Raw genomic sequence first — 27,500 nt, 5'->3', positions numbered from 1 at the left:
GAGAGAGAAAGGAAAGGGTTCCTGCCTTCAGGTTTGTGTCCGCAGACATTTTACGTTGTTCGTGGCGATAAGTGTGTGTACATGCTGCTGGAGGCTTGTGGGAGGAACATGGACAGCTGAGGGACATGTGAGTGGGAGGCGTAATATACCAATGACACTCTGAACACCTAGGGTTCATATACCAGTCGAACACTACAGGTTCTTCTTGCCAGTCGGAACACTACAGGTTCATATACCAGTTGGAACCTCGGAACACTACAGGTTCTTACTCCAAACACTCGGGAACACTACAGGTTCTATACCAGTCGGAACACTACAGGTTCATATACCAGTCGAACACTGGGTTCATATACCAGTGGAACACTACGGGTTCCTTATTCCAGTGAACACTACAGGTTCATATACCAGTGGAACACTACAGGTTCATACAGCGGGGGAAAATAAGTAGTGAACCGTCAACATTTTTTCAGTAAGTATACTTCCAATGAGGCTATTAGCATGAAATTTTCACCAGACATTAGTATTAACTCAGATAATCCACCCATATAAAAAAAAATCCAAACATTAAAGTCCATGGGTAGAGGATTATGTGCAATAAAGTGGAATGACACAGGAAAAAAAAAAGTATTGAACATACTGCTGAAATTTCTTAAAAAATACTTTGTGGAAAAGCCTTTTTGTTCGTAATGACAGCTTCAAGGTATTTCCTGTATGATGAAACTAATCAGTCACAGTATTCTGGTGTGAGTTTGGCCCATTCTTTTAAACAGATAGTCCTTTAATATTGAAGATTTCAGGGTCCCTCTTGTGAATCCTGATCTTTAGTTAACTTCAAAACTGTTCAATTGAATTTAAATCAGGGCCTTGATTTCCTTTCTCTGAAACCAATTGAAGTTTCCTTTGCTGAATGGTTAGGATCATTGTCCTGCTGAGGGTCTAGCCATGTCTCATCCTCATTGTCCTGCTGGAAGGTCTAGCCATGTCTCATCCTTATCATCCTGGTGGATGTAAAGATTCTCCCAGAACAAAATGACTCCATTCATCATTCCTTCAACTGTATGAAGTCTGCTAGTGCCATGAGATGAAAAACAGCCCACACCATGATGCCACCCCTCCAAACCTCACTGTTGGTATGGTATTTTTTAGGGTGATGCACAGTGCCATTTCTCCTCCAAATATGGTGTGTGGTATGACATCGAAAAGTTAAATTTTGCTCATACACCAGAATACATTCTCTCAGTATTTCATAGGATTGTCCAAATGTTGTGTAGCAAACTTTCAACGAGCTTCAACATGTTTTTCTTCAGCAATAGAATCATGCTGGATGAGCGTGCATAGAGCCCATGGCGGTGCAGTGCATTATCTAAGATTTTCTCTGTAACAATTGTACCTGTAGGAGCCAATTTGAATTTAAAACCCATTGAACTGAAAGACTCTTAGTTTGCTTGAGATTCATTAGCTTCTGTATGGAGCTTTTATTTTGACATGGTCTTAGGTCACCTGGTCACCTGTTCACTTCAAGATGCCGTCTTCCATGTGGTTTAGTCAGTCTTAGTTAGACAATGGAAGATGCTGGACACAAATAGTTTTTTACAGCTTGTAACTTGTAAGCTTGTATCTTGATAGTTTGAATCTTGACGCTTTATGCTTTAAACGCTTGACCTTTTCGAAGCTTTAGAGTTGAACATTTAGAACATTTAATTTAAAACACCTTTTGGAATACCCTTTGGAATACCCCTTTCCCTTTGGATTATTGAACTGCTGGATCTACATCACTGCGTACCATCTGCTTGCCTGCCTGCTGTACCTCCCTCCCTGCCTTTCTGCCCTTCCTGCCCTCCTGCCTGCATGTCTGCCTGCCTAACATCTCGCTTGCCTGCCGGACTGCTTGCATGATCTCTCCCTGCCATTGAACACCGGTATGAGCAACTGCCGTACACATTGTTAAGTAAGCGTGTAATACTCTAAACAGCTTCTAAACTGGACTTTGAATATTTTTTGACCAAACAGTACCTGCTGCCTCCAAATCTTTTGGGAGCTTTCTCAGAGTGGTCCTTGGCTCTTGGACTACTCTGCTGACTATCCTTCTGACTTCCTGGTCAGAAATCATGCAAGGAGATCCTGTGCATGGCCAGTTGATGATGTAGTGATGTTCCTTCCACTTGCAGATAATGGCTCCAATACTGCTTGCTGGATGATTTTGAAGTGCATCTGTAACCAGTTCCATTAATATGTTTGGCAACAATAAGGTTGCAAAGATCTTGGGAGAGCTCTTTGCTTTTACCCATCATGAAATGTTTCTTGTGTGACACCTTGCTAACAAAAAAACCTTTTTATAGCCCACCAGTATGTACTAACCCAGCTTATTTCAATTTGCACAGATAGGAGGGATAATTTCTCTAACTACTTATAGATTCCAGTTTGTTCCTGTGCCATTCCACTTTTTTACTCATAACACTACTTTTAGACATTAATGTTTGGATTTTTATATATGTGTGGATTACCTAAGTTAATACTAATGTCCGGTGAAAATTTCATGCGAATAGCCTCACTGGAAGTATACTTACTGAAAAAAATGTTGACGTGTTCAATACTTATTTTCCCTGCTGTATACCAGCCCAGAGTATATGGTTAACAGCCGCTTTGTTGAATTTAGAAACTGGGGACCAGGTGTTTTCAAAGGCTGAAATTTGCTTCCTTCTGTGTGCATTGTGTTTTTCCATTGAAATGTGTCCTGAGATTAAATTTGTCCAGTGATCCAAGATTTCTTTGATGTCCAGTTCTGGAGGACTACTCTAAAGCATAGTGTTGGGCACTTGTCCCTTGCAGGAGCTGCTTTGAGGAGGCCACTGCTCGGTTCTGCATTGGATGTGTGCTGGAAGCCTTCGACTACCTGCATGGGAAAGGCATCGTGTACCGCGACCTCAAGCCTGAGAACCTGCTACTAGATGCAGAGGGATATGTCAAAATGGTGATTAATGACTCATACTCGTCCTGCGCTGGGATGGCCTCGGGCGCTCCGCAGGATGCCATCTCTCAGGAGGCATCTCCCTCTGGTTCTATAAGCCATGCTGTGATGTCTCACCCTTGGGTTCCATAAGCCATGCTGTGATGTCTCACCCTTTGGTTACATAAGCAATGCTGTGATGTCTCACCCTAGTCTATCTAATTGTTCAAGTTGAAGGTCAACTTTGGCTTTGTTCAGTACATTGATATAGCATAATGTGATGTGTGGTGATGGAGCATAATGTGATGTGTGGTGTCTGTGTTGGTCCTCTCAGGCAGACTTTGGTTTTGCGAAGCGCATCGGCCTGGGAAAGAAGACCTGGACGTTCTGTGGAACGCCGGAGTACGTGGCACCCGAGGTCATCCTGAACAAGGGCCACGACTTCGGGGCCGACTGCTGGTCCCTTGGCATCCTCATCTTTGAGCTGCTCACTGGCAGGTGATCTACCTGTTTCAGGGATTTTGTGTGTGTGTGTTATATTTAAATGTAATGATTTGAAACAGCAGCCAGGATATAAAATCCTAGAAATCCAAACTTCATCACAATACAAGTGCATTGATCATATGCAGAATAGTATCTGTAACAAATGTCCCAAACAGGTTCTTGTAGGAGATTGTAAGCATGGACCTACAATGTACCGTGTTATTTTGGTTTTGAAAACCCTGTTGGGAGCATTATGTTTGCATGATGCTGAATGATTCTGAACGATGCTGAATGATGCTGGCTGTGCCATACCAATTCTGCTGATTCTAGACTGTCTGGTGATGTCACCAGCAGTGTTAACATCCGCCTGCCAATGCGAATCCTGATGAATGTATTATTATGCACACTGTTTCTGTGGCTCAGACATGCATAATAAATACAAAGAGACACACACACACACACACACACCTACACACCTGCAGGAGAACATGTGCTAGCCTATGTACCAGAGGGCTGTGTGAGCAGAGGCAGCTGTGAACAGCTCAGACAAGAGGACATGAGTACTCTTCACTGCAGCTCAATACACACTTCAGCACCACATGGAACTCTTTTACTCTGCGTCACACTCTCACACACGGGCACACACCACACATTCACACCATCAGCATGCACCTGCACTTACAGACACGCAAATATACACACATTCACTCAAATCTGCTCACTTAAACACATGCACAGTGTACACCCACCAATGGTGTTCAGGTGTGTTGCCACAGCAACAGGCTGATATTTGGGGTCAGGTCGGGCTCTTGTTTTGGATTTGAATTTAATGGTGCTGAAGTTGTGCATGAAGTAAAACTATTGATCAGATGTCCCATATAGACTATTTTACAGTTGTTGAGATGAGGAAATTATAAGTTGTAACGGTTAGCTGAAGTAGGTTTACGGTTAAAGTTGGGGTTTAATGCAGGAGTGTATGGTTAGGTTTAGGGTTAAAAGTTGGGGTTTAATGCAGAAGTGTATGGTTAGGTTTAGGGTTAGACGTGGAGAGTTGTTTAGATGTGATGTTCAGTGAACAATTGAAAAGATGAAAAAAAATGATTAGACATCTGTCAAGTCTTTCTAGGCAGGCTATTGGAATGAAATGGGCAGGCTTTCCAAAATATGAAATATCTTTGATTTGAAAGTACGTTTATGTCCTTATAATGTCCTCATGTGTACACACGTGCCTTGTGTACAGTGATGACCATTATTGGAAATTGAATCCACAACTGGCTTTAGCCCAGCACCTTAGCCACTATGCTAGCACTGCCCAGTCCTCATGCTAGCCCAGCGCCTTAGCCACTATGCTAGCACTGCCCAGTCCTCATGCTAGCCCAGCGCCTTAGCCATTACGCCAGCACTGCCCAGTCCTCATGCTAGCCTCAGCGTCTTAGCCACGCGCTAGCACTGCCCAGTCCCTCATGCTAGCCCAGCCTTAGCCATTACACCAGCACTGCCCAGTCCTCATGCTAGCCCAGCGCCTTAGCCATTACGCCAGCACTGCCCAGTCCTCATGCTAGCCCAGCGCCTTAGCCATTACGCCAGCACTGCCCAGTCCTCATGCTAGCCCAGCGCCTTAGCCATTACGCCAGCACTGCCCAGTCCTCATCCTAGCCCAGGCGCCTTAGCGTTACGCTAGCACTGCCCGTCCTCATGCTAGCCAAAGCCTTAGCCATGCGCTTAGCATTGTCCTCATGCTAGCCCAGCGCCTTAGCCATTACGCTAGCACTGCCCAGTCCTCATGCTAGCCCAGCGCCTTAGCCATTACACTAGCACTGCCCAGTCCTCATGCTAGTCAAGCGCCTTAGCCATTACGCTAGCACTGCCCAGTCCTCATGCTAGCCGAGCGCGTTAGCCATTATGCTAGCACCGCCCAATCCTCATGCTAGCCCAGCGCCGTAGCCACTATGCTAGCACCGCCCAGTCCTCAACCTCATGTCTGTCTCCTCTTCTTCAGCCCCCCGTTTACGGGGTCGGACCCCATAAAAATCTACACCATGGTCCTACACGGTATCGAGAAGGTGGACATGCCCAAGCGCATCAGCAAACGGCCAGAGGACCTCATCAGAAGGCTGTGCAAGTATGCCGCCATCCACCCGTGCTGCTCACCCGTACTGCTCACCTGTGCTGCTCAGCTGTGCTGCTCAGCTGTGTTCACCCGTGCTGCTCACCTGTGCTGCTCACCCGTGATCACTTGTGCTCACTGTCCCCACTGCCAAAACTCCAACACAAAGATAAACATTTCCCTAGCTGAGTCTAGTCTGCTGCAGTGCACCTGTGTGTTTGTGTGTGTGTGTATGCACCTGTGTGTGCGTGCACCTGTTTGCGTTACTATGTGTCCAGAACAAGGAATCCAACCTCTGACCTCACGTTAAAGTGTCTGCACACATGCAGAAATGTCAGCTATATACATGTAATTACAGTAAATATTCTATTATCGTTGGATTGGATCATAAGTAAAGCACTGTGTGTGATTTAACAGTATATTGATCATAAACAAAGTGTGTGTGTGTGTTTTAGCAGTGCATTGATCATAAGTAGAGCGCGTGTGTGTGTGTGTGTGTGTGTGTGTGTGTGTTATAGCAGTGCATTGATCATAAGTAAAGCGCGCGTGTGTGTGTGTGTGTGTGTGTGTGTGTGTGTGTGTGTGTGTGTGTTCTCCTCAGGCTTAACCCTGCAGAGAGACTCGGCAATAAGAAGAATGGTATCATAGACATCAAGAAGCACAAGTAAGCCTGACCATGCTGTCACACCCACTTCCTCATGCATGTGACGTGTGTGTGTGTGTAGCACTCTGGCTGCATTAACTAGGTAGCACCGTTTTGTGTGTGTGTGTGTGCGTGTGAAGATGTAAGGAGCAGAATATAACAGAATATGCCATTACAACATAGCTAACGCTCCACCGGAGATAAATGAGCGTACAGGAAGAGCCTTACAGGAAGAGTACAGCGCGTACAGGAAGAGCCTTACAGGAAGTGTAGAGAGCGTACAGGAAGAGTACAGAGCGTACAGGAAGAGCCTTACAGGAAGTGTACAGAGCGTACAGGAAGAGTACAGAGCGTACAGGAAGAGCCTTTTGTGCACATAGTCTATTGTCTTCCACAGACGTGTATGGTTTCCTTATGGTTTGCGCTTACTGTGTATTGTGTGTGTGGGGGAGGGGGGTTATTGTTGCATTATTGTGTACGTTTATGGTTTCATTGTTGATGTCTGTTTCTGTCCTCTCCTGGCAGGTGGTTCCAAGGCTTCAACTGGGAGGGTTTGCGGCGAGGCAAGCTGGCATCTCCACTGAGGAGAGAGGTGGGGCCACATGAAACAGGCTTCACAACCACACACACACACACACACACACACACACACACAGATAGAAATACTCCACTGAGGAGATAGGTGGGGGCACATGAAACAGGCTTCACAACCACACACACACAGAAATACTCCACTTAGGTGTCAGTTATTAGAGCCTAAAAAGTTTCAATAAACCTCTGTGACGTCTCTGACCTCTGAACTCTACTCCTGCAGCTGAAAGGCCCTCTGGACCACAGCCACTTCGACATGTTCCCACCGGAGCTGGAGCAGCCTCCAGATGAGCTGTCGGGCTGGGACAAGGACTTCTGAGGAGGAGGAGAGGAGGACAGAAGAGCTTAGGACAAGGACTTCTGAGGAGGAGAGAAGAGCTTAGGACAAGGACTTCTGAGGAGGAGGAGAGAAGAGCTTAGGACAAGGACTTCTGAGGAGGAGGAAGAGAGAAGAGCTTAGGACAAGGACTTCTGAGGAGGAGAGGAGAGAAGAGCTTAGGACAAGGACTTCTGAGGAGGAGGAAGAGAGAAGAGCTTAGGACAAGGACTTCTGAGGAGGAGAGGAGAGAAGAGCTTAGGACAAGGACTTCTGAGGAGGAGAGAAGAGCTTAGGACAAGGACTTCTGAGGAGGAGAGGAGAGGAGGAGAGAAGAGCTTAGGACAAGGACTTCTGAAGAGGAGAGGAGAGATGGAGAGAAGAGGTTAGCACAGGGACCTTGAGGAGGAGGAGAGATGGAGAGAAGAGGTTAGCACAGGGACCTTGAGGAGGAGGAGAGATGGAGAGAAGAGGTTAGCACAGGGACCTTGAGGAGGAGAGATGGAGAGAAGAGGTTAGCACAGGGACCTTGAGGAGGAGAAGAGGAGAGATGGAGAGAAGAGGTTAGCACAGGGACCTTGAGGAGGAGAAGAGGAGAGATGGAGAGAAGAAGTTAGCACAGGGACCTTGAGGAGGAGGAGAGATGGAGAGAAGAGGTTAGCACAGGGACCTTGAGGAGGAGAAGAGGAGAGATGGAGAGAAGAGGTTAGCACAGGGACCTTGAGGAGGAGATGGACAGAGGAAGGGAAAAGAGCACAGCAGAGAGACGTGTATCGGGAGAAAAAAGGAGACATATGGCGGTGCTTAGAGAGAGAGGAAGAGACACATAGTGGTGTTTAGGAGACAAAAGGAGACATATGCTGTAGCGATGTTTAGGAGACAGAAGGAGGCATATAGCGGTGTTTAGGAGACAAAAGGAGACACATAGTGGTGTTTTGAGAGAGAGGAGGAGACATATAGCGGTGTTTAGGAGACAAAAGGAGACGTATAGCGGTGTTTAGAGAGAGAGGAGACATATAGCGGTGTTTAGGAGACAAAAGGAGACGATATCATGATCATTTAGAGAGAGGAGACATATAGCGGTGTTTAGGAGACAAAAGGAGACGTATAGCGGTGTTTAGAGAGAGAGGAGACATATAGCGGTGTTTAGGAGACAAAAGGAGACGCATAGCAGTGTTTAGAGAGAGAGGAGGAGACGTATGGCGGTGTTTAGAGAGAGAGGAGGAGACGCATAGCGGTGTTTAGAGAGAGAGGAGACATATAGCGGTGTTTAGAAGAGGAGGAGACTTAGAGCCCGTGTTTAGAGAGAGAGGAGGAGACGATCATGGTGTTTAGAGAGAAGGAGACATATAGCGGTGTTTAGAAGAGAGGAGGAGACGTGATAGCGGTGTTTAGAGAGAGAGGAGACATAGCATGAATGAGAGAGGAGGAGACATATAGCGGTGTTTAGAGAGAGGAGGAGACGTGATAGCGGTGTTTAAGATTAGAGAGGAGGAACGCCTCATGATGTTTAGAGAGAGGAGACATATAGCGGTGTTTAGAGAGAGAGGAGGAGACGTATAGCGGTGTTTAGAGAGAGAGGAGACATATAGCGGTGTTTAGAGAGAGAGGAGGAGACGTATAGCGGTGTTTAGAGAGAGAGGAGGAGACGTATAGCGGTGTTTAGAGAGAGAGGAGGAGACGCATAGCGGTGTTTAGAGAGAGAGGAGGACAACCCATGACCAGACCTCCCTGTCAACACGGCTCTTGAAGCTTTCCTATGAGCTCTGAACAGAACCAGCCTGGAACCAGCCTGGACAATTACTGGGACAAACAGTCCAGCATCTCATGAGGTTACTGATGAATGACAAGCGCTGCTTGACCAGCTGAACTTTGGCTCCTGGTGCCTTTGAGCCTCTTCAAGTCTTCAAACGGTGACCAGAACAGGATACGATGTATCAGACCTGACAAAACACACACATTTGTTTAGTATAACTTTACACTCCCCGCTTGTGTAATGGGGTCAACTCTGAAAGGGACGGGTTTTTTAGGTGAGTTCATCCATCTTCCTGCTCCTTGATCCTCCTGAGAACAGAATCTCCCAGTCTGGCTGTTAGTGAGCGAGAGCAGACTGGCTCTGATAGAGGAAGGATGGCGTGCCCAGGACGCAGGAGAGGGGCTCCTCTAATGAGGTTAAACCCTTCCAGAGCAGGGCCTTAGTGTTCCCATGGGACCGGAGCCAAGCTGCAGACGCTGCTCCAAACCAACACCTGATCCAAGGTCTTTATTACAACAACAACAACAACGGGGGAACCTCTAACCCATACCTGTCAACACTCCCGTTTTTTCCTGGGTTCTCCCGTATTTCAAGGTCATCTCCCGACACCCTCCCGTTTTGTTATTTCTCCCGGAAAATTCTCGTAATTTGCTTGGCCATCAAACTTCATTTTAAAATCATTGATCCATTCATTTTTTTCTATTAGTCTGACATCTTCCAGGTTGCCAGATTGTGTATGAAATACACCCTACACATACACGATCACTTAGTTTCAATTTCAACCGTTTTGTCATAGGCTAAAACCTGGCAACCCAAAACCCAAATCAGGAAGTGGGGCCTACTCCAGAATAGCTGTTGTGAAATTGTTGTAAATGTAATTGATGAACACATCACATAAACTGCTATTGAGTGTTGTTGATCCACTGAACTGGAACCAAATCAGACAGCAAGCAGCTTTGGAGTTTTGGAAGAAGGCTGCAGGCAGGCAGCTGGTGGATACATAACTGGCATGCGTAAGGTAATGGTAAGGTAAAAGCAACGACCGAAATGCAGTTTTGAAACACGTGTATGAAACGTATTACATCCGCAAACACAGATCCGGTATAAACACTGACCCCCCCCCCGAAAAACAATCTCCGGTTTTTGGAAAGCTAAATGTTGGCAGGTATGCTCTAACCACCACACATTGCATTTGTATAGCACAGTGACGGGGGAACCTCATTAACCTCCACCTGCAATAGAACCTCATTAACCTCCACCTGCAGCCATTATGCTCCAGAATGCTCCCCTCACACCAGATAGGAAGTGAGGTCGTTGTCCATCTCCATGACCCCCTGCCTGCCAGCGGAGTCTGTCCTGATGTCCATCTCCATGGCCCCCTGTTGCCAGCGGAGTACAGATGATGGGTGCAGGATTCTGTGAGTGCCACGTTTGGTGAAGCTGACGCTTTATAAAGGAATAGGGCAGTTGTGTGATCAGAAGCTCCAGTCTGTCTGAGAGATCAGCACTCCTCCTCAGGAGCCCATGACATCCAGCTGGATGAAGATGAAGACTGAGATGGACATCTCTAGGTGACATCTCCACAGTGCGGTTCCAACCAAAGCTCATAGTGGCACAAATGAACACTGCTTCCCTCTGTCTCTCAGGCACTGTAAAGGGTTGAACACTGCTTCCCTCTGTCTCTCAGGCACTGTAAAGGGTTGAACACTGCTTCCCTCTCTCAGGCACTGTAAAGGGTTGCAGCTCTCAGGCACTGTTTGGCTGTGCTTGGCTGCTTGACTACCTGTGTGTCACCAGCAAGCATTTCTTGCTTCTCATACTGCTATTGTTTTATCCTGTCACTCCACTGGTTTACAATTGCCCTTTCAACTTCACACTAGCCTATACATTCATGTTTGTTTCATTTAAATATAAAAAGTAAAAAAAATAATACATTTTATTTATATAGCTGTTTCCCAACAGAGCACAAAGTGCTTTACAAAGAGGAAAAAACATTCAGTTAAATTAATTTAAGGGATGATTAAAAAACAGTTTTAAGAAAAGTTACAACTATGGACTAAGAAGAGGGAGTTAATAAATACAATAAATTAAATGATAATAAAAAAACAACTTAAATATTATAGTAAAATGACATATACGAATATTAATACATAGAATGAATCCTTCACTTATTAAGGAATTCTGTTTGTCTTAGTGGCAGATTTAAAGGCTCACACTGACGGAGCAGATTTATTGTTGTAAGGGAGGCTCTTCTAGAGCTTAGGGGCCCTAACTGCAAACGATCGGTCATCCCCAGTCATTAATCTATCTGGAATAGCCAAAGGACCCAGGATGGTGGCTATGTGGAGCTAGCAGGACCGTGTGTGTAGGGGGAGGGGGTTAGGGGAATGCACATGCTATAGAATAAACTGCACATGACACCAGTGATGCGAGTGAGTGTATGTACGCCTGAGGTTGCTTATAATTATAAAACAAATATGTTATCAGGCCATGCTGTTTAAGTTCATGCTTCATGCTGGGGTTTTTTGTTTTGTTTTTTCCTGCTAATTTAAAACAAATATTATTGTAAATAGAGATTTTGTAATATTATTTGAAGAGAAAATAAATCACACAATAATATATTACTAAATATTGTATATTGTTTTTTTTTTTTTTTTTTTTTTAATCTTTTTATTTCAAAGGACATTCAAACATGCAAACGTATATTTTTTTATTTTTTGTTCGTGTAGCTTACAAGTCCTTTTCGAAGTTTTTTCCCGCATACCTCCAACCACCTACCCCTCACCCATAGGGATGCTCCTATACATATGACAAATTAGAAATAATACTACTAATAATACTAAATATAAAAAAAAAGAAATTATGTAGAACAGAAAATATATTCATATATCTATACATACACATTGGTTTTATTTTTAATATTATTTAATATTATTTTTTTTAATAACAAATGTGTGAATATTATATTTTAAATACTTAACCTCATTTCTTTTTTACTTTATATTTTCCTCATGAGTCACAGCTGCTGTTGTGTGTGTAGGCTATTGTCCATTTTGTGTTCAAACGATATTCACTGCCATGGTGATGACATAACAATCATTAGAAAAACAACAAAGCCTTCCATTTGAATTCCCTGAGTATCCAGATGTGGAGGCTGTGGGGCTGTGTTGTGTTTGGAGCTAACAGAAGGTAAGACCGCTGAGGTGAGAGCTAACAGAGGGTATAACCGCTAAGGTGAGCGCTGCTCTGTGGCGCTGTGAAGCAGAGGGGACATGGCAGAGACATTGCCTCTATTCAATAATGTATCCTCCAGCTTGCTAGTTTGAATGTGTGTGTTGATCAGAACAGGCTCGGGTGGCTACCAGGCTGACTGCATGACGGTGGTGACTCACTGACTCAACTATGCCCTCTAGTGACCGTCTACAGGAGCGCAAGCACTGCAACCAGCCTGCCCAGAGGAGCGCACACAGAGCTGTGAGTGTCCAGGCACTATTGCAGTACTCTATGGGTCTGCTCTACACTGGTCATTAGTCTGGCAGTGATGCACTTCAGAATGCTAAATTGTCCTAATGTGGGACCCCTAAGCTCCATTGGTTGTGGCTCTTCCCTAGACTAATGAATGTCAGTGAAACTATTGCAACGCCAAAGCTGTAGGGTCCTGTGAAACTATGGCAACGCCAAAGCTGTAGGGTCCAGTGGAACTAGCAACGCCAAAGCTGTAGGGTCCAGTCATCAAAATTGGATGTGGATTTAATGTGTTGCCTTCACATTGCAGCCTCATATAGCCTACTGCACAAGTCCAAAAAGCAACAAATGCCCCACATCAGGGTAATCCACCCTACCTTTGAATTCAGTGTGTCATTTTATATTCCTGAATAATAACTATGGCACGTGCACACTCTGAAAAGGAAATTGTATGAATTGTATTGTATTATATTTAAATGCTTTTTCAGTCTCCATCTGTAGTCACAGTATGTAGTAGCTACACAGACAGGTCAGTTTAAATGTAAACATTTCCATTAATTACCTTGTTTATCAGACAGGTCAGTTTAAATGTAAAACATTTCCATTAATGACCTTGTTTATCAGACAGGTCAGTTAAAATGTAGCCTAAACATTTCCATTAATGACCTTGTTTATCAGACAGGTCAGTTTAAATGTAAACATTTCCATTAATGACCTTGTTTATCAGACAGGTCAGTTAAAATGTAAAACATTTCCATTAATGACCTTGTTTATCAGACAAGTCAGTTAAAATGTAGCCTAAACAAGGTCATTAATGGAAATGTTTAGGCTACATTTTAACTGACCTGTATGATAAACAAGGTCATTAATGGAAATGTTTAGGCTACATTTTAACTGACCTGTCTGATAAACATTTCCATTAATGACCTTGTTTATCAGACAGGTCAGTTAAAATGTAAACATTTCCATTAATGACCTTGTTTATCAGACAGGTCAATTAAAATGTAAACATTTCCATTAATGGCCTTGTCTTTCAGACAGGTCAGTTAAAATGTAGCCTAAACATTTCCATTAATGACCTTGTTTATCAGACAGGTCAGTTTAAATGTAAACATTTCCATTAATGACCTTGTTTATCAGACAGGTCAGTTAAAATGTAAAACATTTCCATTAATGACCTTGTTTATCAGACAAGTCAGTTAAAATGTAGCCTAAACAAGGTCATTAATGGAAATGTTTAGGCTACATTTTAACTGACCTGTCTGATAAACATTTCCACTAATAACCTTGTTTATCAGACAGGTCAGTTAAAATGTAAACATTTCCATTAATGGCCTTGTCTTTCAGACAGGTCAGTTAAAATGTAAACATTTCCATTCATGACCTTGCTTATTAGACAGGTCAGTTCAAATGTAAACATTTCCATTAATGACCTTGTTTATCAGACAGGTCAGGGGGGTATTCCAAGTATGTGGTTTAGTGACAAACCTGGATAAGTTAACTCAGAGTAAGTGGTAAACCTCCTACAACAAGAGCCCTATGGCATTGTTTTGTTAGGAGAATGAAGCCATACAGCTCTTCTATTAGGAGGTTTACCACTAAAGTTTACCACCTACTCTGAGTTAACTAACCCAGGTTTGTCACTAAACCACGTACTTGGAATACCCCCCAGTTAAAATGTAAACATTTCCATTAATGACCTTGTTTATCAGACAGGTCAGTTCAAATGTAAACATTTCCATTAATGAACTTGTTTATCAGACAGGTCAGTTCAAATGTAAACATGTCCATTAATGAACTTGTTTATCAGACAGGTCAGTTCAAATGTAAACATTTCCATTAATGACCTTGTCTGTCTTGCTGTGTGCTGGAGGCGTCCAGGGGGAGTCCAGTCCTGCAGGCGTTACGGAGTGTGATTTGGAGAGGAGTGCAGATCGTCTGTGACGCGCTCAAAGGAGCAGATTTAAACGGTACTAAACTCAACACAACTAGTCCTGGCTAGTTCCATACTGCCTGCTGTTAAAAGAGTTGAGCTGGATCCCAGTCAATGGTGTGTTGATTTGAATGTGTTTTACTAAAATGAAATGAGATACTGACAACTGAAGATTTTGTGTGAATGTGTTAAATGCTGACAGATGAAGATTCTGAGTCCCCATCCCAGAGCCTTGACGACTCTACTGCTAACAGGATGTTTTACTCCTGTTATGAGGTCGGCATGGCAACCTGACCCACACACCACTCACAAATACCTTATTCACAAATCTAGTATCAACACACATAAACAGTACCAAGAGTTTACACATTACACTTGACATTGCTGTAGTTGTTATATAGTGATAATAATTATGCTAAAGATTAGGATCCCCATGTGTATGCCTTCATGTATGTTGTGTTTTGTTCTGTTCTTGTGGTGGATTCTGGGAAATGTCTGATGGTGGATTCTGGGAAATGTATTCCTCAGAATCTAGAGGACATCCGCTGGGGGGAAGAGAGGCAGCAGTCAGATACTGAGCTTAGAACCTCCACTCCAGTCAGGAAGTGAGTGTTATTACTCACACCTCAACACACCTCAACACACACCAACACACACCAACACACCCCAGATCTAAACACACCACAACACACCCCCACACACCCCATATCTCCCCAACACACCACATCACACCTCAACACACCCCAGTGTGTGTGTGTGTGTGTGTGTGTGTATGTCTGTGTGTGTGTGTGGGTGTGTCTGGGTGTGTGTGTGTGTGTGATAGTGTGTGTGTGTGTTTAGATGGTGACTCACACTGTAGTTGTGTGTCTCATCCTGCAGTGTGTACTTGCCAGAGAGCAGGGGAGACGTCCACATCAACACCAAACTGAGAGCTGTGCGGCAGGCCTTCCAGGTCACTATCACCCCCATGACACACTCATCCCCATGACACACTCATCCCCATGACACACTCATCCCCATGACACACTCACCCCCATATCACACTCACCCCTATGACACACTAATCCTGCACCGGTCACTATCACCCCCATGACACCCTCACCCCCATGACACCCTCACCCCCATGACACCCTCACCCCCATAACATCCTCACCTCACTGCGGGTCTTTAACTCATGGTGTTTCCAGAACATGTTGAGCAGGCAGACACAGTTACGGTATTCTCTCCTCATGAGGAGCAGGCAGACACAGTTACGACATTCTCCTCTCCTCATGAGGAGCAGGCAGACACAGTTACGGCATTCTCCTCTCCTCATGCACGCCAGATCATCGCCCACGACACAGAATCCAGGAACTTCCTGAAGGAGGCGGGACTTACTATCCTGACTGGATTGCTGTCATTGGCAGGGAAGGTAGGTGTCATCAGGTGTCCGTCAGTCATGTGAAATATGTTACCGGTGTTGCTTTATGTGTACGCTTCAATGCCTATTCATATGTGAGTGTGTGTGTGTGTGCGAGTGTGTGTGCGTGCATGTGTGTGTGTGTGTGTGTGTGTGACCCCTTCAGAAGATGGAGGGCTTCACCCTTGTGTGGGACTGCCTGATGGCGTTTGCTGAGAACCCGTCCAACTGGGACTCCATCACCAAGGAGTGCCAGAAAGCAGGGGTGAGCCGTCGTCATGACAACCTGTTTGTGTGACCCCACTCTAGACAAACATCTCTCTGAAATATCCCTTTACGTGTGTGTGTGTGTGTGTGTGTGATATGTCCTAGATGCAGACTCCGTGCTTTTACGACCTGTTTTATGAGGCTATTGTGCTCAGGCTGCTGGAATGCACTGATCAGGTGCCCCCTACCCTGAGCACCACCCTCCGCACACCCTGGCTCTCCACCAGCATGAAGAAAACTGTACGTCTCATTATTACTACCGTCCACACACACACATACACACTCTTACACACACACACCCTGGGTCTTCAGCAGCATGAAGAAAATTGTAAGTCTCATTTTCACTACTGTCAACAAACACACACACACTCACACACTCTCTCTCTCTCTCTCACACACGCGCACACACACACACTCATTATCACTACTGTCACCAGGTTTATTACTGTAGAGATGTTATATCAGCGTATTTTATTACTGTAACAAATGATTTTATGTTTTATTATTACTACTAGTTAGTGGTTATAGTTCTGCGCTCAATATTAAAGATCAGTGTGGATAATTAGAAGAGTAGCTGTCTGACTCAGATGTGGCCCATGCATTCCTTTGGTGTTTGTTGAAGCTCTGTCCACTACCCACAGACCGTGATGTTCCACGCCTGGGCACGCACAAGGAGAGACAGAGAGCAGCTCACGGTGAGCCAAGAGACAGAGTTGCAGTACCATGTCTTACCATGAGGTGGCAGCAAAGCTACAGGTGTTTTTAAATGCTGACACATAATGTGACTAAAGCATCATAACCACAGTGTGTCGCCATTAGCATGCTAATGCTCAGATCACCATCATAACCACAGTGTGTCCCCATTAGCATGCTAATGCTCAGATCACCATCATAACCACAGTGTGTCCCCATTAGCATGCTAATGCTCAGATCACCATCATAACCACAGTGTGTCCCCATTAGCATGCTAATGCTCAGATCATACTATCATGGCGTTTCTTGTGTACTCCTTTAGCTTTCCATTGGACTCATGGAGGCTCTTCTGTATTTGGATGTGCTGTTTCTGATCAGTAGTCTTGATATATGATAGATCTGTTTCTGATCAGTAGTTGATATATGATAGATATGTTTCTGATCAGTAGTCATGATGATACATCTGTTCCTGATCAGTAGTCGATATATGATAAATCTGTTTCTGATCAGTAGTTGATATGCAGTGTTGGGAGGGTTACTTTCAAAACGTATTCCGTTATAGAATACAGAATACATGCCCAAAAATGTCATTTGTAACGTATTCCGTTACGTTACTCAATCTGAGTAACGTATTCTGAATACTTAGATTACTTCCGCATTGAATTGCATTTTATAAGTGTAGGAATGAGCCATCAAATCCTGCTTAGGCCTACTAAAAAGGCCTATTCTGGTGTGTTCTTCTGTTTCAAATGGATGAAATGCCCACATAGGAGAATGTAAAGCCAACTAAGCTACCTGATACAACTTTAAAATAGAAAGGTGACCACTAAAACTACAGCATGCACTAGGCTAATTAAAACAAACAAAATAAATAGCCTACTTTAAGGGCATAGCCAGAAATTATAATTAAGGTGTGCCTGTGAGATTTTTTTTTAGAATTGGCATCAACCCAGTGGTATATGGCAGTGGAACACAAATGACCTGTAAAGGTAAACACTATAGGCTATATCAGTGCTCTCAAAATGAGCGTGATCGGCGTAATGACAATCAAAACCCATGCGTTAAAATATGCTACTACATGAGAATAATCTTCAGAGACTGCACCATATAATTCATTTTTAAAAGCGTAAATGTAGATCTAATTAGAAAAATAATAATCCATAAAAGCAATTTTAAGTTAGAATAAAAACTTAGAATGCAGTGCCTATTTTAGTGATTGGTTTATAGACCTCTCAGAATAAGTCCCGCCTCCGTAACTTTTGTATCCATCCAACTTCCGGTCGTCAAATGTCTATGGTAAATAACATGGCGTTTTGAAAGATCGTGCCTGTCAAACTCTGTAGGTGACAAAGTAGAAAAAGCTGGTGGGCCGATTGCCCTACACACTTCTGCCATCTAGTTTCCACTGGATTTTTTGATTGTCGGTGCCGTTTAAGTAGTAAACGATTATTAATGCTAACCGGGAGCTAGTTCTGATGTAACGCTGAGGGAGGAGGGCGTTAGATCTAAACTCACAACCAACCAGTCACAACCTAACGTGATGGTCATTTGTGATTCATGCGTGGTTTCAGTGGTCTATAAATGTAAATCGTTTGCAAGGTTCAGCCTCTTTTCAACATGACTTAACTTTGGTTTGACTGTGCGAGTTTGTTGGCTGTTATTGAGATATTTGAAAAATAAAGAAATTGCCGACGAAGACACTAAAGACATGACGAGATGAGACTTTTTTTTCACGAATAACAGATAATGATAAGCAGACTTAGGGGTGTGTTCAAAAGCGGGTAAAGTTGCTGCCTTTTAAGATATCTAACTGGGGAGCAAGGCAGCAAGTCGTTCGAAACCTAAAAACAAATTCTGCTGCCTTTTAAGATATCTTAGAATTCCCAAATAACGGTCATTTTTGGAGGCAGCATCGATGCACACTTCATGCTCCCTCCTACCCATAATCCCTTGGGGCAACGTCTGAAACAGCTGTGAAAGGTAAACAAACATGGCGGATGACATCGGTAATGGCTGCTGAATCTGTTTAAAATTTCATTTGTGTGACCTTATTTTGCTTAGATTTGTAGATTTGAGATTAGAAATAAACAATTTACTATCTGATTATGCCATTGTTGTAACCATTAATAGCGTCTGGTCTGATGTATCTGCCGGCCGTAAAACCTATTTTTTACCGTTAGCCTGCTAGCTTACGTAAGCTAATTTAGTTTAACGTCAGGCCTTTGCTAACGTTATACCGTAGTGTTAACCAAAGATTCTAGAGTGCTACGCTCATTTTTAAAAGATGCATTTGATCCAAAGTCATGTCTAGTGAGACAGCTCTCTATGAAGGTAGGGAGGCAGTAGGCAGCTGTCTCCCGTTTCGAACACACCCTAGGAATCAGAGGCTGAATCGCATTGAGTCGATAGCTTTATTTTGCATGACCTTGATCAGAACAGTAACGTTTTCAGAATGTATTAACAACCTATCAAACATGATGATTTCACGCAGGGTTAGTGCCACCTCCGTAGACAGGCTCTGGTGTCACGAACTCCATTCAGTGAAGACAACCTATGAAACATTGCCGTTGCTATGCAACCTTGACTGGGGGAGTCGCGGCGTCTGAAGCGTGCGTTAGCTTAGTGCTTCTTACTGATATATTTCTACTTTAACGGCACCGACAATCAAAAAATCCAGTGGAAACTAGATGGCAGAAGTGTGTAGGCCAATCGGCCCACCATTTTTTCTACTTAAGCTACCTACAGATGTTTTACCGTATGATATTTGAAACGCCATGTTATTTCCCATAGACAATTGACGCCCGGAAGTTGGATGAATACGGAGGTTACGGAGGCGGGACTTATTCTGGAGAGGTCTATTGTAGGTCTAAATCAACACGTGAACTAGGCTTTGTTTATTGATTAGCAAACTGTGTAACCGATTGGCCGAAGTAGCCTGAGCTATTAATACTTGTAAAAATATCCTTTGAACAGACATCAGGAACCACGATCAATGAGGAACAGGAGTTACCTCCACTTACTTTACTCCTAATTTGCTGTGCAAGCGGTCATTTCAGGGTCTCCGATGATGCGTCCATAATGCGTGCTGGCTGCGTTTTGAGGCTAGTGCAAGACGACGGGGCTTGGATTTAAACATGGAAACAATGTCATCATAGATTGCTTTCAGGAGCTTCTGGGAAATGGAGTTGCCTTTAATTTATTTAGAGAGTGAATAAACTTATGAAACAGAGAAGTATCGTCATGTAATCCATTGATTTCAACAATGTAACTGTATTCTAAATACCAACTATTTAACTTGTAACTGTAACGGAATACAGTTACTCATCATTTGTATTCTGAATACGTAATGCCGGTACATGTATTCCGTTACTCCCCAACACTGCGCACACACACACACACACACTGTATATATGTGATAAATCTGTTTCTGATCAGTAGTAGATATATGATCAATCTGTTTCTGATCAGGTGATGATGGTGGTGATGGTGATGATGATGATGGTGGTGATGATGATGGTGATGATGAATGTGTGTGCCCCCTGTCCCTTCTGTAGGGCCCGCAGGGCCTGTACCACCACCTGTGTGAGGTGCGAGACTACATCGACCCGGAAATAATGTGGGCCGCAATCGGACCCCAGAGTGACGCCAAAGATTTCTACTTCCTGCTCAGGGTGCGTAACACCAAATTTTTCTACTTCCTGTGTGGATGCTGATCTCACGCAGCAGGCAGATGCTGCCCTGTCTACTAGGCCATTCTGTGCAATGTGGTCCCCTTGTATTATTGTTATTGTCTGCATATAGAGGATAGGTAAACAGAAGTGTATCTATCTGTCCGTATATCTGTGTATCTGTGTGTACATCTGTATATCTGTGCGTATATCTGTATATCTGTATATCTCTGTAGTGCTTTCTTTTTTTCTCGTCTCTTTGCTCTCTGTCTTTCTGTTCATTATTCCTCTCTCTCTCTCTGCCTTCCCCAGGGTGAGGTATTGTCCTTTGTCCACCGCATCTTCCACCTGGACACACAGAGCTACGTTTCTCCGGCGGTGTTGGCCGTGCATGTCTTTTCTGCGTGGAGGGGTCTCGTTGGTCGCCTGCAGGAGTACCTGATGGAGCAGCGACACACAGAGAGATGACGCATGCCCTGAACTATCATAAACCCCCCCACAAACACATACACATACACATACACACACACACACACCCTGAGCTATCACAGACACAGTACCCCCCCACACACACAAACACACACTAACATACACACACCCTGAAATATCACCGACACAACAGCAGGACCCCGCATACCTAAACTCGAAATATCACCAACCCTAGAGCCACTCTACCTCCAGCCCCCAAACTAACGAACGAACCCCAGACCCTCTTCCCAATCGAAAGATTATAATCCCAGTAGGCCCAGCCTCTAACCCTCCCTATAGTGAGATTATAATCCCAGTAGGCCCAGACTCTAACCCTTCCTTATGGTAAAATTATAATCCCAGTAAAACCAGCCTCTAACCCTTCCCTATGGTAAACCTCTAACCCTCCCTATAGTAAGATTATAATCCCAGTAGGCCCAGACTCTAACCCTCCCTATGGTAACCCTCCCTATAGGTAAGTAAGATTATAATCCCAGTAGGCCCAGACTCTAACCCTCCCTATGGTAAACCTCTAACCCTCCCTATAGTAAGATTATAATCCCAGTAGGCCCAGCCTCTAACCCTCCCTATGGTAAACCTCTAACCCTCCCTATAGTAAGATTATAATCCCAGTAGGCCCAGACTCTAACCCTCCCTATGGTAAGATTATAATCCCAGTAGGCCCAGCCTCTAACCCTCCCTATGGTAAACCTCTAACCCTCCCTATAGTAAGATTATAATCCCAGTAGGCCCAGACTCTAACCCTCCCTATGGTAAGATTATAATCCCAGTAGGCCCAGCCTCTAACCCTCCCTATGGTAAACCCTCTAACCCTCCCTATAGTAAGATTATAATCCCAGTAGGCCCAGACTCTAACCCTCCCTTTGGTGAGATTATAATCCCAGTAGGCCCAGCCTCTAACCCTCCCTATGGTAAACCTCTAACCCTCCCTATAGTAAGATTATAATCCCAGTAGGCCCAGACTCTAACCCTCCCTATGGTAAGATTATAATCCCAGTAGGCCCAGCCTCTAACCCTCCCTATGGTAAACCTCTAACCCTCCCTATAGTAAGATTATAATCCCAGTAGGCCCAGACTCTAACCCTCCCTTTGGTGAGATTATAATCCCAGTAGGCCCAGACTCTAACCCTCCCTTTGGTAAGATTATAATCCCAGTAGGAATTAAAAATTACAAAGAAGTCCGCACACTAGAGCTCCATTATTTTTTTCTTTTTATTCACCACATGTGACGTTTTGGGACACACTGCCCTTCCTCAGACATAAGACAGGTACCTAGCAGCCCATACTTATACTAATTGAACACCTGACATCACATGATGCAAGTGATTAAAGTGCCGAGTGCAAAGTGCTTCAAGTGCTAGTGTGCAAAATGCAGTGTGCAAAAATGCAATAAGTACAATACAATACAATAAAGTGCCAACGTGCAATAAATAACACAAAGCACAGTAACAGTATTTCAATGCACTCATATACCAGATAGTACCACTAGATCACATTGAGGAGTAGTGAATAATACAAAAATTCCATAAATGTTAAAGGCAGCCACATCAATATGTGCGATATATACAACATGAACAACATCAAAGAAGGAACCGATCAGGACAAAGCTAACAGCCTGGAATTCAGGATCAGAAAGATATTACACCATGCTACAGATAAACACAACAGTCCAAAAGGCCAAAGTCAGTTCATAGAAAGGGGCCTTAAGTCAAACTCTTCATTCATTCCTCTAGGGGCTAGAGTGTCCAGTGTGTAAATCCAAAACGCTTCTTTTTTTAGAAGTAAAGAGTTAATATCACCCCCCCTAGTGGGTGTTTTGACCACTTCTATTCCACAGTAGCGCAGTGAAGACAGATTGTCAGAGCACTGAGTAAAATGAACAGCCACCGGGCTTTTGGGGTCATGGTTTCTGATATTGGAACGATGCTCGGATATTCTGGTCTTTAATGGCCGTGTGGTTTTGCCGATATATGCCAAGCCACATGGGCATTTTAGCATGTATATGACATTCGACGTGTTACAGGTAATAATACCTTTGATGTTAAAGGACTTCCCTGTGCGCGGGTGGCTGAAAGTGCTCGTCTTCTGTGTGAAGTTACATTGGGTACACCGCCCGCACCTGTAATTCCCAGGGGGCGCCGCCTGTAGGAAGTTGGGTGTTGTTAAAGGTGGGAGGTGTGCTCTCACCAATGAGTTGCGTAGGTTGGGAGGTCTCTTAAAAACCACCCGGGGGGCTGCAGTGAAAACCTGGATCAGACTCCACTATGTGCCAATGACTGTTGATGATGGATTGGATGGGTCTTTCCAGGGGTGAGTACTGGATAATGCAATTCACGTTGGGTTCCTTTTTCTGGGTCCTGGTCCGTTGAAGGCAATCTGTCTGAGAGACATGTTTATAACGACGCTTCTCCAGGTCTTTGGCTTGACCTTGATAGTCTTCGTCCTTACTGCAATCGCCCATTATCGCGGCTAAACTGGGATATGGGAAGGGCTTGCTTCAGAGCTGTGGGATGGAAAGATTGTCCATGTAAGATTGAGTTTCTGTCAGTGCTTTTTCTATATAGATTAGACCCCAGTGTATTATCATCTCTGTAAATCAAAATATCCAGAAAGTTCATACGTTCTGTGTCATGTTCCATAGTGAACCTGAGATGTTGGGAATTGGAATTAATGAACTGATGGAATTTGTTTAACTCAACTTCAGACCCATGCCAGACAAAAAAGATATCGTCTATGTACCTTTTCCAGTGAGAGATGTTATGGAAGAATGGGTTTTGTAGTTCATTAAAGATGATTTGATGCTCAAAAAATCCACAGTATAGTGAGGCGAAACTGGGGGCCATTTTAAGCACCATGCTTGTGCCAGATACCTGAAGATAATAGTCAGAACCAGAAAGGAAAAAAATAGACGTCAGCACAATCTCAAGGAGCTCCACAATGCACTTAGTACTAGTAATGCAGTCTGTCCGTGAATTGAGAAAGAATTTTGATGCTCTTAAACCACCCTCAAAGGGTACATTTGTGTATAGAGATTCGATGTCCATGGTGACCTGAAAACATGGTTCATCAGTTAGTTCTATTGTTTTTAGAAGTTTCAGAAAGTCCATTGAATCTTTAACATAGGAAGGCAGGGACATCACTAGAGGCTGTAAAAAGTAGTCCACAAAGGCAGAGATTTTTTCTGTCAAAGATCCTATGGCAGCAACGATAGGTCGGCCTGGAGGAAAGTCTGTGTACTTCTTATGAATTTTAGGTAAGATATACAGGACTGGTGTGACTGAAAATTTTACAGTGTTCTGATTTTGAGATTTCCCCTGCCTCAGGGAAACCTTTTTGTTTAAAGTCCTGTGTGGGGTTACGCTGTAATAAAAGTGCTTTTACCTTTGAAAGAAGTCTGCACTGTTTTCACAGCTCTTGAGTTATCCACCGTTTCCGCTAGGCCTCTATCCTGAATCCCAGTGTCTTGTACGACTGCAACATCGGAGCCAGAGACATTGGTGGCGTTAGAACTAAACAATTCTTTTAGTCTGAGGGTTCGGAAGAATTTATGCAGATCAACAATGGTATCAAAGTCACGGCACTGTGTCGTTGGTACAAACGACAGGCCTTTATTTAAAGTACTCAGGCATGTCTCCGACAGCGATTTACTTGAAAGATTAATTACATTGTGTACCTGTTCGGCATTTGACGAGTCCAGTATGGGTCCCTTGGAATTGGGATTATAATCCCAGTAGGCCCAGCCTCTAACCCTCCCTTTGGTAAGATTATAATCCCAGTAGGCCCAGCCTCTAACCCTCCCTTTGGTAAGCAGGGTCTGAGTGTTTTCTTTGTGCCACGTGCATGTTGGCCTCTCACAAGCACATGGGTCTAACATGAATTTGTGTGTGTGTGTGTGTTTAAAGAAGTCTTGTGTTGACTCATACTGTTTGAATAACCTAAAGGCCATGAATCCTCCTTCTTCCTGCATGCCTCAGTGGGGAACTGAAATAGAGTTGTCATCTCCATTCATCATCTCACCAATAATAGTTATTTGGAAATAATTAATAAAAAATCAACATGCACTCAGCAAATTCAATAATCTTACAGTTTGTTCTGCTGTGAAATATGAATATTGAAACATGACAGGAATGTTCAGGAAGTTATTCCAAGATTCTTCAGAGATCCATTCTATCTGACCGTTAGTGATGGAGTAATAGAACACTTAGCGGTGGAGTAATGGACCAATCACGAGCATCACAATACAAATGTACAAACACAGCCACTTAGAAATATGAACTTTATTTTTTGAAAAATAATAATAATCTTGAACAGAGATGCAATATGCATATTGAAATATTCCATCCATTACATTATTGTACAGTATACATACAATATTAAACATATCTGACACCAAAACCAATCACAGTTACTTATCAATCACAGACACACACACACACACACACACTCTCACAACCTTAGATCAGGCCAAGAGTGGCCCATGCATACTGCATTCCCCTTTATAAAGTACTTAGAGGTACACTGCTATTATATGACATGATTTAAGTACACATCTCTTTTCCAGGGATATGAAGTATACTCCTTAGTATTCAGAACACTTGGATAGGCAGTACAGTATATAAAGTACACACTAGATATCAAGGGACGTCTCTGCTTTGCCTCGTGGGTCATGTACTGTAAGCTCTCAGTTTAGACACACTAGATATCAAGGGACGTCTTTACGTCACCTCGTGGGTCATGTAAGCCGCATCACAGTCTTGTTGTACTCAGAATCGCTCTCCGGTTACGAGTGCCTGTTAACGGGCCGTCTGACGCGTGGCCACCAGCACAACCAGAAGAGGCGGGAAATGACCACTGTTGACCACTGCAACCTGCTGGCCTTGGGCTGGAACCCCAGGGAAGGCTCGGACTGAGAAAAGCTGGCGCCAGTAGGCTCAGAGGACCACTGTAATGACCAGGGAGTTAAACAGAGGACCACTGTAATGACCAGGGAGTTAAACAGCCTGTTAGTCCTATATGGAGGGTGGTAGGATCGTCCCCACTCGTTTTACACTAGAGTGAGATGAAAGGGTGGTATACACACACACACACACACACATCCATACACCCCTGTCTTTCTCATTAGTGTAAGACACTGATGGAAAAGCTGTTGGTCTTCGGGGCAGGGAACCCCCCCCCCGAGCCCGCCTGTAACAGAACATCCCGTCCTGGAGAGTGTGTTAGTTCGCACGGCACGTTTTCCCATCATGCCCCAGCAGGGTTATCTGTGCATGGTTTCCTTGGCAACCACAGAACTTTGCCTCCTTAGACGGACCATACAGGATGGTGTTGGCCTGTGGGGGGACTGCCTGACCTTTGACCTCGTCAGCGCGCTTCTACAACGTTACGTAACGTTGCCTGACCTGAGACCTCGTCAGCGTGCTTCTACAACGTTACGTAACTTTTGACAAACGAGGAGCCAGCAGAATGCACACAATTCATCTTCAGTGAGACCTAAAAGCTGCTTTCATTGAGATGACTGATTATTGGACACTAAATGATTTAGACTGGACGGGACCACCCCAACCCACACTCACACACACTTTATCTCCCTCTGAGAAAGACTTGCTCATATACATAGGCACATACCATATGGACACCAGGACAGATGCTATGTACATTAATACAGACATGCATACTAACAGCAATGTCTATACCTGCTGTATGTAAACGTACACACACAGACACACACATACACACTTTAACCAAACAACTCTCCAACTACATATCTACACCATGCTCTAAAGCTTTAGTCAAAATAACATCTATCTCATAAAAACAATGTTTACATGCAACACAGTGGGGTCATTAGCAGGCTGTTTATAACTGTGTTTTTGTGACTTTGGGATGTTACCTAAAAGAACGGCCATACCCATATCCATCCATGGGAATATGGATCATACACAACCTCTTCATTCAATACCATACCAGCAGCATTATTCCCATACCAGCAGCATTTACAGAATGTTCATACAAACAAAGCGTGATATTTTACAAACAAACAAAGCGTGGTATTTTACAAATAAACGGTGGTATTTTACAAACAAACAAAGCGTGGTATTTTACAAATAAACGGTGGTATTTTACAAACAAACGGTGGTATTTTACATTGATATACAAGCTGCACGTCTCTCATCATAGCAACATTCCAACAGTCTTGAGCGTCTCATGTCCCTTACACAGCAGCCAACTCTACTATGCCACAGAGCCTCGCATGGACCCGCTCCCGATCTGGCTCTGATGTGGCTCCGATCTGGCTCCGATCTGGCCCTGATCTGGCCCTGATGTGGCCCTGATCTGGCTCTGATGTGGCTCTGATAGCTCTGATCTGGCTCTGATGTGGGCCCGATCTGGCCCTGCGTGTGTTGCGGTGCAAGTGTGTGCTGTCTCTTTAACTGCATGCCAGCCCACGCTCGCAGGGTCACGGAGTCACGGTGTGTTTGTGAAACGGCTTGTGCGCTCTGTTCCACTCCTCTGTCCTCTGTGCTGTGCTCTGTCCATTCCTTCCTTTTCCATCTTCCTGTTTTCTCTCTCTCTCTCTCCAACTCTCTCTCTCTTTCTGCAGTGTGTGCAACTTCTGGCCATCCTCTTGGTCATCCTCCTCTTTGGGGAAGCAAAAGTCCTGGTATGGGTTTGGGGGTCGGTGCCGGGTGGTGTGTGTGTTGGGGGGGTGGGGGCAGGGTGGTGTGTGTGTTGGGGGGTCGGGG

At 44.1% G+C, this 27,500-nt stretch overlaps 3 protein-coding genes across 5 annotated transcripts in view; 2 read left to right on the top strand and 1 right to left on the bottom strand.

Annotated features, from left to right (window-relative positions):
* Positions 1-7,154, top strand: part of LOC125311881 (cGMP-dependent protein kinase 2) — a 21,273-nt gene extending 14,119 nt beyond the window's left edge. Inside the window, exons 14-19 of the mRNA XM_048270250.1 lie at positions 2,830-2,971; positions 3,282-3,445; positions 5,430-5,552; positions 6,139-6,201; positions 6,706-6,772; positions 6,995-7,154. Of these exons, the coding sequence (XP_048126207.1) occupies positions 2,830-2,971; positions 3,282-3,445; positions 5,430-5,552; positions 6,139-6,201; positions 6,706-6,772; positions 6,995-7,090 (655 nt within the window). The 3' untranslated portion in view covers positions 7,091-7,154. The remainder of the gene's footprint in view (positions 1-2,829; positions 2,972-3,281; positions 3,446-5,429; positions 5,553-6,138; positions 6,202-6,705; positions 6,773-6,994) is intronic.
* Positions 7,155-11,943: 4,789 nt separating this feature from the next.
* LOC125311559 (mitoguardin 2-like) lies at positions 11,944-21,338 on the top strand. 2 transcript variants are annotated; one of them, XM_048269755.1, is made up of 13 exons: positions 11,944-12,032; positions 12,187-12,317; positions 14,182-14,278; positions 14,444-14,517; positions 14,770-14,846; positions 15,121-15,193; positions 15,566-15,652; positions 15,807-15,905; positions 16,013-16,147; positions 16,549-16,602; positions 20,155-20,271; positions 20,581-20,772; positions 21,267-21,338. In XM_048269755.1, exons 2-12 carry the CDS (start codon positions 12,246-12,248, stop codon positions 20,734-20,736), a joined length of 1,041 nt encoding a protein of 346 aa, XP_048125712.1. In that variant the 5' UTR covers positions 11,944-12,032; positions 12,187-12,245; the 3' UTR covers positions 20,737-20,772; positions 21,267-21,338. The 2 variants fall into 2 exon arrangements, with proteins under 2 accessions (XP_048125712.1, XP_048125711.1); XM_048269754.1 differs by lacking the exon at positions 21,267-21,338 and adding an exon at positions 21,130-21,199 and having other exon boundaries at positions 14,179-14,278; positions 20,581-20,768.
* A 6,120-nt stretch (positions 21,339-27,458) lies between these two features.
* si:ch211-250c4.3 (uncharacterized protein LOC100535981 homolog) overlaps positions 27,459-27,500 on the bottom strand; it is a 46,451-nt gene continuing 46,409 nt past the window's right edge. For both annotated transcript variants that reach the window (XM_048269752.1, XM_048269753.1), the window contains exon 8: positions 27,459-27,500. This exon is cut by the window's right edge and continues 60 nt beyond it. The gene's annotated coding sequence lies outside the window, so the exon portion shown is untranslated.

Source organism: Alosa alosa, chromosome 18 (assembly GCF_017589495.1).
Source record: "Alosa alosa isolate M-15738 ecotype Scorff River chromosome 18, AALO_Geno_1.1, whole genome shotgun sequence".
NCBI classification, from domain to species: domain Eukaryota; kingdom Metazoa; phylum Chordata; class Actinopteri; order Clupeiformes; family Clupeidae; genus Alosa; species Alosa alosa.
Note: the sequence above shows the minus strand (reverse complement) of the source record. Positions and strands in the feature narration are given on the sequence as shown.